We start from the raw sequence: 12820 nt of genomic DNA, 5'->3' as shown, positions 1-12820 counted from the left end.
AATATAGTCATTGCTATTGGATATGCTTATACAGGGTCCCTACAACTCTTTTGATTCTTTTAAAACTCCTTCTAGATGGAAAATGTGTATTCGAGCAAATTGACTCCAATTAAGAGAAATAAGCTGCAAGAAATGTTAGTAGTTGTACAGTAAACTAAGCCTAAATCGGTACAGTTGGGACCAGGAATCTATTTTACCCAATTAGACGGTAACTGAATGGGAAACCGAGTTTAGTTAGTATAAAGGATAATAATTTGTTTACAAGACCAATAAATTACTGGTTTACATAGATAAACAGTACCGATTAAGGAGGAGTCTACTGTAATTGGGATATGAATGTAGACACTTCCTTAAAATTTTCTCATTCAAAACTGCTTTTAACCAGGAATGACCGATCAGCAGGGACCTGCTATATAAATGAGGTCTACATTTACAAAGCGAAGCTATCGAGGGTAACAGAATCAACTGTCAGCTTCATATTCGCACCGATATCGTCCGCTTTAACTTGTAAATGTTTATACCACACGTCTATTAGTCCTTTCGCCGCCTCTGAGCACGCCTGAGGTATGCTGAAGGAATAAATCGAATCAGTCGGCAGTTTGAGGTTAGAAAATAATTCGAATTCAACGTCGACTTTGTAAACGCTGAGCGGAACGCAATCGAGGCATGTTTTACAATCGTACGGGTCGGATCCGCGATACCAATAAACGACCGGATATCCTAGCAGCATTCCGAACATCGTAGAGCGATTCGATTCGGCCGTGGATGGAACCGTTAAAATCGAAATACCGTCCGCTTCGCGACAAGTTTCGAAAGCTGTTCGGATTTCCCTTCGAAACGTATCCAATATACGTTTACCATTGCCGCCATCGTCATAATCGAGAACAACAGGTGATTCTAACGTGTCGGATATATCGACGATTCGACACGTCGAATTCGCGTCTCGTTCGACGTCGAAAAATCGCGTTTTCAAATCGGCGACAGTCGTCAGGAATATAGTGTCGTCGATTCGCACGATCGCCGGGTCGGGGACGAGTAGCAGACTTCGCCGGCGGAGATTCTGCAAGAATTCGAACATCGTTTCGACTGTTATGAACAGCTCGTCGAACAAATACGCCGGTTTTAAACGCGCGTCGATCGCTAGGACATTTCGGACGATTTCGTGCACCTTGCGCCGGGATTTCTTACCGAATGTTTCTACTACGGTTTGTTTCCAGCAATCGTACAACGACATTATTTTCTAAATACGTGAGAAGATTTGCCGACGAACAAATAACAATCGATTATAAATAGGTCTTTTGACTTTATCACAAATAGCTATATAGTTACTTATAAAGCGAAGTCCGCGCAGATTTCTCGAAATACTCGGCGACAGTAAAACCGATAGAAGATAACGTTCTCAGAAATGCGGCAAACAAACTTTGCCAGCGAATAACTCTGATATGACCGTAATCCACAGCGCGAGAACGAAGAATATGTAAGATATTCCGACTTGAAAGTTATTCGGCAACTGGTACGGTTCGCCCCCGATTTGATCCATGTTGAAACCGATCGGAAATATGACGGCTGCCAGACAAAATAATATCACTGAAAAATAACGACGAAAGAACAGGCTTTAATGTTAGAAAAATGTGCCAGTAGAACATTGTGGCCTTTCCTCTTAAGCATTCAATAGAACATGGTGACATTGGGATGAATAGACCCAACCCTTGCCCTAATCATGGTCCTAATCAGAGCAAAACTCACATGATTTAACAATTCATTCTCATAGTTTTGAAACATTTCAAAGTTTTGACTTAACTTCAGCATCAGAGAAAGCTAAATAATGACGGTTGATTCTTTTTTGGTTTCTCTGATGATGAAGTTTAATCAATACTTCGAAACTGTCGGAATAAATTGTTAAATCGTCAACTGTTGGTTTTGTTCATTAACTCTGAATACTGAGATTAATATATCAGTCTACCAGTCATGATCCTAAATGTCTATTTTATTTCAAATTAATAGACATTTGATACTTAAAACTGAAAATAATTGACAAAATGGCTGAATTTATATGCTGTATCTAAGCTGCCTGTCCATCCTGATCAGTTGAACACCTTTTTAAGGTATGTACTTGTAAAATCGACACAGCGTTAAGTCTGTGCACTTGAAATGAAATATACCGGTAGACGCTGGTGTTTCTCTAGAATGACTTACTCGCCATGAAGCCGAGCCATCGGGCGTATTTCATCACCGAATATTTCCAATACGACACGGCTAGAAGTATAATAGTGACGGTGACTAGAAGAATGCCGGCTAGAATACAAATAAACGTCAGCAACCACTCTCCGCGAATCGGTTTCGGCGAAAAACAAATTTCCGGGCGTCCGTGTACGTTCAAGCAGGTCTTCAATAAACCAATAGAAGTGTCACCTGAAAATAGTGGCTTAGTTAGGTTGAGACCAGTAAATGCTTAGCTTGGCCGAGTTGCGTGTAACTTGTAACATTACAACATTCCCTATTTAAACACACAGGGGTTTGGCGATGGGCTTGGATTTTACTTCCGGGTTGTTGATAATCTCGCGAGAATGGCGCTAAATATGAACTGCGAATAAATTCAAAATATCACGGAAATGCCTTGTGTTTATATTGTTTATTTATCCGCTAAATAGTTCCCATAAACAAGTGGTCGTTAAGGATCATCATCAGACGGTCGTGACGCTCTATATAAAATCACTATATAGTTTATTATAGTAATTTTATATAGTAGCGTGACGACCGTCTGATAATGATTCTTAACAACCAATTGTTTATCGAAACTTTATAGCGGATAAATAATCAACATAAACACAAGGTATTTCCGTGATATTTTGAATTTATTGGCAGTTCATATTTAGCGCCATTCTCGCGAGATTATCAACAACCCGGAAGTAAAATCCAAGCCCATCGCCAAACCCCTGTGTTTAAACATTGGTAACCCTTTCACACTGCAGTATGCGCCTACACCGCAGTGCAGTGTATGCCTATTTAAATCGGTGACGGGCTTTACTAAGTAGGACACCTAAACTGCAGTAGTCGCTCCTAGTCTAAACCTAAAAATATTGAAGGAGAGCATAAAAACATGTACCTCCAATAGTTGATACTATCCAATACGGCATGGCCAGACTCATTACAGCAAAAATATCAGCGGCCAGAAAAAGGGCTCCTGAAATGATGCTGAGTTTGTCCATTTTTACACCCGACAGGTATAGCAACAATTAACAGCAATTAAAAACCGTCAATTAGGATATTACATCAAAAACATGGATAATGTTCACATTATTTCAATGATATTTCCTTGATTTTGGATAATTCGACGAGTTTATTTTGGTTGTCCACTCACTGGCGCCATCTAGAATTTCTAAGTAGTCGTCCATAAATCACGGTTTTGGATTAAATTTCCCAATTTCCGGGATTCGAACACGCTAGGTTGATCACGATCACGCTAGGTTGTTTTCGCGCCTTCACAAAAGCGCGCGAAAAATCAACTCATAAGCCGCTTTTAGGTGGTCAACGTATTTTGAAAATGCAGGGGCGGTCATCCAGGGGCAGACTTTGAGAAATGGGAAAGCTCACACCGTTAAATGGGCTGGAAATTTATTCTTTTAATTTACAGTGTATTTTCACAGATTTCCTGGAACTTGAGGCCCATGTAAGTTAACGATAGTGCTACAGGCTGCTGTCATTTATCATTTGCAGAAAGATAAAGTGCCCTGATAAGTAGTGTGATTGGATTTTCAAAATGGCACCTGGAAAATTGCGACGGGCCGAGCGCGTGCTCCTTGTGCTCATGGTTTTTCAACTTTAGTAGCATTTTCGGAAAGCTCACCAAAAAACTCCATAATTATATCCGCTGTACGCGAAGTTAACCAACCGCCTCCAGAAATGAAAACAGCGCAGGCCATAAAAATGCAATCGATTTTCAAAAGTGCGATTGGGAGCTCGTGCTCCAAGGCTCCAGTCTGGACCCATATCCTCGCGAGGAATGGAAAAAATAAAAAGGACATACCATTATTTGTTTGTATCTCAAGTTTTTAAGACATAAAAGAGATCAACTTTATTTGATTGTTTGCCACAAATGGATTACTTCCAAAAATACAAGACATTCACCAATATTGAATATCGCACTATCACCCGAGAGCTATACCTCGACACCATCATCGACAACTTGAAAAATATTTACACTCAAAAATTCCTGACAATACTTTTGGCCTGAAGCCTATAGGGTCTAGAGTATTTTTCAACGTTCCACACCATAGTTAAAGCTTACAATATAGGGCAACTACTAACCCCTTTGAATGTATAAATAGTTTATATATATAGCTTAAATAACGTGGTAGTTAACAATGTGTATATAAATGCCTTTCGGTGTAGATTACTGAGTGTTCTCGTAGGGTCTAGTATTTCAGTTTAAAAATCGACATTTTTATCATACAAAGCACGGTCGCGTTCGCACCTTCTAATATTGCGAAGCACAAGGATCATTGGGAACATTTCGGCAATTAATTAATACTTAAAGCAAAACATTAAGTCTACAAACGATTGTTTGATTGATTAAATAGGCTAAGCATACACGTATAGGCATATATACATAGTATATATACCTATACTTATCATGACTGCAATGCGTATTCAAATTCAACCATATACATAATTATATAAATATTCGCATACGAATCACAAGGGGGACACTCGATTCAGGATTTTTTTTCAATTCTTTACACTCTGTTGAAAAATAAATGGGAATGTACCAATCGACTGACACGTAACAATATAGTAAATTCAACAAAAAGCGTTGAAAAATCGATGACAGTCTGTGTACTAGTGTAAACACACAGATAGAACCGCAGTAACTTTTTAAATTTGTAGAATGCTTATATTTCCCGTTATATATGCCAACTTTTTCCTGATCCCTATATGTACGTATGTATATATTCGATGTACATAGCTTAACAAACAACGAAAACAAAAAAAAGAACAATATTTATATGAACAAACTTTTCAATATGCTGTCGGCGGCGCTGGGACTAATCAGCTGCTAAATAGCAACTTAGATATGGATTGAAACTTAAGATGGTTTCAGAGCCCACGCGACTTGTTCCACAGACTCAGATATATAAACACAGTGAAACTGTATCATTCTGGTATCATCTGATTATTGACAGTAAAAATAGCAACCTGCGCCTTTACGTGTTTACTGTATCATATTTGTTGTTGTTTTAAACGCGGGCGAATACAAAGCACCGATACAGTTTACGATATAATAATATTAACATATATATGTTATATGAATATGTATTATATATGATAAAACGCTATAACGCGATAAATAACCAGATCAAAGAAAATAGCCTCCTATAGAGTAATCAAATCGTATAGACTTATTCAAAATTCTCGCTCAAAATCTTCATTCGTGCACTCATAACAACCCCGAGATATTACATTACTATTGAAAATATTTGCACTTTCTCCAATTCAAACAACGTGCACCAGTCGACACACACAATCAAAACAGATGCGCATTTTTGACCCGATTTATGATCACCGCTAAAAAATGACTCATACATTTTTCAAAGCAATTTCAAATACGTGGTCAACGTGTTGTACGAAAATTGACTCTATAATTTTACAATTGAGGTAAGTTTGAATGGGAAGCGATCCAGTTTTCCAATTCCGGAGCGACGTGCTTGTTGGTGACCGGTTCCGCGTCTCGGCGACATTTCTGACGTACGTGCGTCAGCCACGACGGTACTATAATCAAGATGCTGATAAACGTACACGCGCTGCCCAGATACATCGAATTGGCGTAGTTCCCTGTAGCATCGTACAGCCAGCCTGTAAGATTAAATCGAAAATATATGAAAAAAATTTACTGAATGTAAATGATATAAAAATATATAAACAACAATTTTGTTCAGATTAGAGGTCAATTTCGAAACAAATTTCAAGTAGAAAGGAATTACGAAATGTTCTATTTTGAGTTTTTGTTTTAGGTCTTATTCAAAATGAAACTCTCTGGGAAAGTAAATGTATTCGTTACTATAATTAGAAGTGGAAATTGTGTGTGTGCGTAAATGGGACAAATTTTTACGTATATACCTGCAAGTGGGGCTCCAATAACAGAGCCAACTCCACCGGAGCAATACGTGTAGCCTAGCGCCGATAGTAGATATTTTTCTGGCAGCAAATCAGCCAGCACGATGTTCGTCAAGGATCCATACGCCGCCAGCAAAAATCCCATAATCGAAACCATTATGAGCACGTGCGAGTAACCCGCACAGAACGGATAGAAACCCACACAGATCCCGAATATGAAATTGAAGCTGATGTATATGGAAAAGCAATCAACTTTCGGGTGCTGCAGCGCTACGCCGGTGATTACTCGGCCGAATAGATTCGTCAAGCCAAGCAGCGAGATGGTAAATCTGGCTTTGTGCGTGTCCAAGTTGAACATCTCTTCCGAACACGGGACGATATGCACGTATATTATGGAGACGCCGATGTACAACAAGAAGGAATGAATGGCCAAATAGACGAACTTCGTTTGCTTGAAAACGGTTATGTGCGTCAAGGATCTGATGATCATGTCATCCATATCTTCTGGCGGTGGTTTTTCGTTATTAGAGATTTCGCCGCCTTCAACGTCTGTTATAGTGATGAGCGGTGATTGGACGTATTGGGGCGGGATGGGGCTTGTCCAGCGTCGTGCCAACAGCGAGCCTATCATCAAATTGAAGGTCATGCCTCCTAGTAGCAAAATCGACCCTCTCCAGCCAAATTCGTCCAAAGACCAGCTGACCATGAACGGCACGACGAAATTACCGAGACTCGAACCGGCAGTGACGAAACCGTTGCCCACACCGCGGTATTTTCCGAACACTTGCGTCAAAAACACCATTACCGGCGTATAGCTCATCCCGAGACCAGCACCTGCAAAAATAAATTATTCGTGATAATGATAATGACTCTTTTCTATATAAAGTCATTCTCTTTACAGACACGCTTTTAAAAAAGGAATAAGCAGTAAGATTATAATATAAAACAACACACTGGACCACCACAACATTTCAATCATAAGTTTTGAGCATCTTCTTAAAAACGAAAAGGGACTCGCTTATATCTCGAATAGATTTTGGCAATGAATTCTATAAAGCAAGACTTGTGCTAAACGATTTCATTTGACCATTTCATTTGATCTACAACAGGTTGTTTTGATAGGGCAGTTTTGATTCTACTCGCAATTAAAACACGCCGTAAAACGATTTAAGTTGAGGCAGATATTGGAAATTGTTTTGGCCGAGAGCCGCAAGCGAAGGGCACTTGACACACACGCATATAGTCTGCCGAACGACTTCCGCCGATGTTAGGCTGTGATGTGTAATGATACTAGATATTCTCTATCGCCATGCTAAACGTAACGTGCTAGTAATACGAATCCGTTATTGCGAATCGTTGCTGATAGCCATCATCTCCCTCACTCCAAATTCTTCCCCAGGATCATTAATCATCAGGCGAACTACTATATTTGTATCACCTTTCAATACTCTATACTGTCGATATTCGGTGTTATATTGTTCGCGCATCGATTTTCACACCGGAAAGCCTATGCAGGGTTCTCGCTATAAGCGCAAAATTGGCAACTAATTCAACAGTGGGGAAAATATCAAACATTAGCTAACTAGGGTCACGCAAGATGGAAACCAGCTGTTGAACTCTGATACAAATCTACTTCGTTTCAACGCAAATATTCTGATATCACCACTATGCACAAATAACAGGTGTTGAATGGAAAATAATCCGATAGCTTGTTCGGAAGTTATATTATATATACAATAATTTATACAAAATAACTGCTTGCCCTCAAAACGAAAATCGCATGAGAATTGACATGGAAGACCCGAAGAAAATGGCAAAATGAATGCTAAGCGTTCGTTATAGACTTGTTTTTCAATTCGAATATCATCAAAAATACGTAAATGAATTTTCGATATTGTCGAAATAAAAAAAAAACTAGGAATACAGAATGATCGATGCGCTGAATATATATATATATATATATATATATATATATATATATATATATATATATATATATATATATATATATATATATATATATATATATATATATATATATATATATATATATATATATATATATATATTTATTATATATATATATATATATATATATATATATATATATAAGCGTTTGAACACTTGACATATTTATGTGGCCAACTTTAACGCACCTGTCCCAATGCCGTATGTCAACATTAGTACGTAAACGTTATCCACCAAGGATGACGCAGTAATCGATATAGCGGCCACTACCGCACCGACAAACACAACACTTCTCGTACCAAACTTCGAAACCAAATAACTCGCCAATGGTCCTAAAATAGTTATGACAAAAATAAAAGATTTAATCCAATATGTATGATATCATTTTATACATACGATATATGAAAAGGAACGGACGCTTTTTACTTTAAGAAATACTGAATAATCAACTGACAAACACTTGTTAAATGGAAAATATTTCACTTTTTAAAACATGTTTTTTTTACGAAAATGGATACATCATTCGTTCTTGGAATTACAGTGAAATGTAATTCAATTTAAATTCTACGCGTGTATATACTATTTACTCGCTAAAAGACCAAGCTTACCCAGAATACACAGAGTGCCGGTTGTCATAGTACCGAGCCAAGATGCCGTTCCGCTTCCGACATTAAACGATTTCATCCAAACCTTTATGTATAAACCGACCGAATAAAGAATCCCTCCGCCGATGATGTTTTGTATGAGGCCGCAGATAAGAAATATGAAAAACTCTCCGATTTTCGGATCGGTCGGATAAACTTTGGGCGTCTTCTTGGTTTTGAGTTTTTTCGGCATCTTTTTCGAATCGATCATCCTGACGGTGTTTGAACTTTCGGGTGACGCTGGGGCCACTTTAAGATTTTGTTCGGTCATATTTTACGACGTTTCCGTTTGATTGTTTCGCGATATATAGATCTCATTCGACGCTATCGCCCAAAATTCATTTTTTCTTCACCAAATGCACCGCGTTGACCACCATATTGTGGGCAAAGATCTTAATGCCACAACGGCGCGCAGTCCAGCACCGATACACGCTGTTCAAATCGGTTTCACCATCGTTCCTGCAACGAAAGAAAAACAGATATTCTAACTGAAATAAATCAATGTCAAAATGAAAGAATGACAATTTGAGATACTATTATCTGTACCCATAACCATCTGTAAGCCTCTATGTAGGTTGTAGAAAGTAAATACAGATGAGTTAAGTAATAAGCACAATCGTGTACATACAATTACTTGTACTATTTAGATCTCGTGCGTTGGCCGCCCGGTTACAACGAAACCAACACGTGATTTCAGTCCCCCACACAGTGTGCGCGCTTCTTCCGAATTCCGTGTCACGGGATGTTCACCGGAAATGATCAAGTTTTTTTCCTAACCACCACAAAGTCACTGTTTTCACTCAGAGAACTGGAGCGCTTGTGAAACACTCACGTGCAGTAACACGGTGTGGTGGAATCTATTCATTTTGGGCTCTTTGGAGCGGAAATAGTGTCTTGCTCAACAATACAACGTTTACGATTTTCTATAGAATCAAAATGTGACATGGCATCGCTTTTTCCATGAACAAATGACACCCTCCAATGAATAACTGTCTAAGGCTAAAGAAATGATAAATATTTTCTCTGCTGAGCTTTAAAGTTGACCCGGCCGGCCGCCTATCTACCCTGTACATTACATTTTAATCAATTTTATCATAACAGTCCGGCATCTATAGAAAAGAACTGATTACAAATTTTATTATAACAAAAATGACCCGGCGACTACGGAGAAACAAGGTATCATTTTTTTTTAGCCTAAATATCAAGTAACTAGCTCATCCGTGCAGAGGTTTATCGTTCGCATGCAGAAATCTCCAGCGATTCCCTTCGTTCTATCGATCTCTTTTTTGACATGTTCGATAGAGAAATTATTGATGAAACTATTCAAGTCGGTTGGAATGAAATGAAACATAAAGCCTTAGCATTTGTAAGCACAGAAATACGATTTCTTAGAACCCGTATCAAGGGACTCATTTTAACCCAATTTTGCAGTTATTGTTGAACTAACCTGTACTGTCTTTTAGATAACAAGCATTTCCACGTGATCATTTGGCATAATCTGTATGCTAGGTACTAATGTCTTAAACGAATGAATTTGATTGCAGAATGCATATCTAAATATATGATAACAAAAGAAAACCTTTTCACAATTTTCGCATTGTGAAATAACGAATGAAGTATACCTTTGAATTTTCATCAGCGAGATTCGATGCGCGATATCTCGATCAGCATTCATTAAGCCAGGTTTGACAGTTGATAAATGACTGATCAACTTATGTCCGCAAATATTCGGTGCTGGCGATATAATGACCTAGCCGTCGGTAAATCATATAAAAAAGCTGCTTAGGATTAGGTACTGACTTCATATTCTATAGCCGAGAAAAAGAAATATTTCGATATTGGTTCGTGTGATTGAAAGGCTACTTTGTGTGGTGCTTCTCATGACGGCATCAGGGAGTGAGGCTCGACTGTTTGCAAACCAATTCAAAAAGGTATTTTTAGCACGGATATGAGCCGACTTAATGAATCAAATACGCGACGCAATATACCATGCTAAATTGCTATTCGGGTACAATTTGGCTTCACACCGAGATAAAGAGAGCGAGGGAAGTTACATCAGCCGGTATTTGCTCAGATCTAGTTCCATCCAGTTCCTCGAACTCAACCGCATCGGAATTCGATATATGAGCACATGATGCGCAGAGTATGGGTACATGTATAACCGAATTTCCACAAATAGTTCTCTCGTCCACAAGTCATTAGGTCTCTCACTAGCATCGCGCCTCATCCAGAAAAGAAAGAGCAAACAACAAGATCTTTTGTGAATATCTATTATGTAGAGGTCGACCATGACTAAAGCCCGTGTAGCCCGAGGTCACATTATACGCATTTTCGTAAACCTCTCCCTCCTATCTCCGTTATACCGACGCAATAGAATTTGAACTTCGACATCCTCAAATATCTTGGTACTACATTATTTTGATATAATGAAAATGCTACTGGTGAGCTAGACGCCATTATTCGCAGATGTCGCATTCTCAACACGATTAGAGTATATTACACGATAATGATACGAACATATAAATGGTTCTCTTTCACTGCTTTTATAAATAACCCGTTCTATCGAGGAAAACAACAGAATCTCATCAGTATCTATGCGCAGAGTTAACCTGTCACATGAAATAATTTATTCTAATTCTTTCTTGCTTACCTTTCGCGCTGCCAGCAGCCAGCATCCCTCTCTCTTTTACGACGGACATCGATCGTTCACCACTCGCTCCGCTACCTCGAGTCTCTTTGTGTCGACGATGATGATATTGCGCATTGCCCTTTCGAGCTACCGTCGTTTCGGAGAATCACACTGGGTGGCGAGGAAATGTTTGTCACGTTACTCCCTCTCAAGCCACGGCTCCTGCGATGGTCAAATATGGCAGACAAGACCGGGAATGTGCGTAGAATGTCCTTAGGGCGTAAATATTTTTCAAATCCGATAGAAGCGAAATTGAATTTTACTTCAGTGACGTCATTCAGCGAAATCCTCTCGTCCTGTATCTTGCTAGTAAATCTAATTTGCGAATTCTGTCGCAGCTAATACTTTCTTTTCCTTTGAAAGTTCGTCGTTTTCAATAATTTCACAATATTAAGGATTAATGTTATCGCACGCAGAGGAAAGAGAGTTGTTCCTCGTTCGTTTCTAAACCCAACGATCCGATTGCCATCTGTGAGCAAGTGACGTCACTTTTGAACCACGAGTGGTATAGTTTTGAAAGAACGTACGTCCTGAGCCAACAGAGATAATGAATACATTGGTGGATTAGGGTGAGGGTGAGGGGGATATGCGCTAACCCCCTCCCCTAAAATACTTAACCTATACCTAAAAAGAAAGTTCAAATTTATAAGCTTGTTCTCTGTATTTTCAAAAATGTGTTTTCCAATACGCTTTTTTTCGGGGTGCCCTTGCGATCATATGATATGCCAAATTTTGGGGTACAACCCTCCCAAAATCAGACCCTGATGCACTCCAACAGGATTTGATAAGCACAGTATTTTGAAATATACCCTTTGAATTGATTAAATAAATAAATATTTATCATAAACTAAATTAGGAAATCAAATTGACTTAAACAACGTTTTACTCTTTTCTCAATCGAAGGAATGGTCAGCTCAGTTTTTTTCTCTCTGAGAGTTGATATTAGTCATGAAGTGTCCTAAAATGACCTTGACTGCACAATCGCTGTGGAAATAGATCACGTAGATTTTTGCTGCGGTTATTTCGTTTTTATCAGTTTTCCTTTTGATATCTTTACGCATGATTCCCACGTGTCGAAACCTAACCTGGGAAAGCAAATTAATTACAGCTTCGATATCTACCGCACAATCCTTTCTCTTCTCGAAGAATAAATCTTACCTCACGCGTGAAAATGATATTTCTCCAGGGTAGAAAACGCCCTGAATATGCTAGATTCCCAATAAAAAATACAGGCTATGGATTTCCCAATAGAATCATTTTCTAATCGACTCATTTTGTGTTCTGTTCTCAGAAATGCAACATTAGCTAGGGAAATATGTTAATGATAATGCGAACAAATAATTCGCAAAATGACTTATAAATGGACGATAAATAGCTCACTCATCTCAGTCACTCTCACACCAAG

General features: G+C 38.7%; 3 protein-coding genes across 3 annotated transcripts; all 3 read right to left on the bottom strand.

The window, feature by feature from the left end:
- Nucleotides 1-430: 430 nt before the first annotated feature.
- LOC141903464 (UPF0739 protein C1orf74 homolog) lies at nt 431-1234 on the bottom strand. The gene has a single exon (XM_074791581.1). The coding sequence runs from the start codon at nt 1232-1234 to the stop codon at nt 431-433; it is 804 nt and encodes a 267-aa protein (XP_074647682.1).
- Nucleotides 1235-1366: 132 nt separating this feature from the next.
- LOC141903842 (modulator of smoothened protein-like) lies at nt 1367-3354 on the bottom strand. Its single transcript, XM_074792181.1, has 3 exons — nt 3107-3354; nt 2197-2412; nt 1367-1587 (listed from the first exon to the last, which is right to left on the bottom strand). Exons 1-3 carry the CDS (start codon nt 3207-3209, stop codon nt 1400-1402), a joined length of 507 nt encoding a protein of 168 aa, XP_074648282.1. The 5' UTR covers nt 3210-3354; the 3' UTR covers nt 1367-1399.
- Nucleotides 3355-4079: 725 nt separating this feature from the next.
- On the bottom strand, nt 4080-11456 carry LOC141903697 (monocarboxylate transporter 14-like). Its single transcript, XM_074791934.1, has 5 exons — nt 11377-11456; nt 8691-9185; nt 8271-8414; nt 6118-6948; nt 4080-5853 (listed from the first exon to the last, which is right to left on the bottom strand). Exons 2-5 carry the CDS (start codon nt 8995-8997, stop codon nt 5645-5647), a joined length of 1491 nt encoding a protein of 496 aa, XP_074648035.1. The 5' UTR covers nt 8998-9185; nt 11377-11456; the 3' UTR covers nt 4080-5644.
- Between the last annotated feature and the right edge of the window lie 1364 nt (nt 11457-12820).

The sequence above is a fragment of the Tubulanus polymorphus genome, chromosome 4 (genome assembly GCF_964204645.1).
Source record: "Tubulanus polymorphus chromosome 4, tnTubPoly1.2, whole genome shotgun sequence".
Taxonomy (NCBI): domain Eukaryota; kingdom Metazoa; phylum Nemertea; class Palaeonemertea; order Tubulaniformes; family Tubulanidae; genus Tubulanus; species Tubulanus polymorphus.
This window is presented reverse-complemented; position numbering and strand designations above follow the sequence as displayed.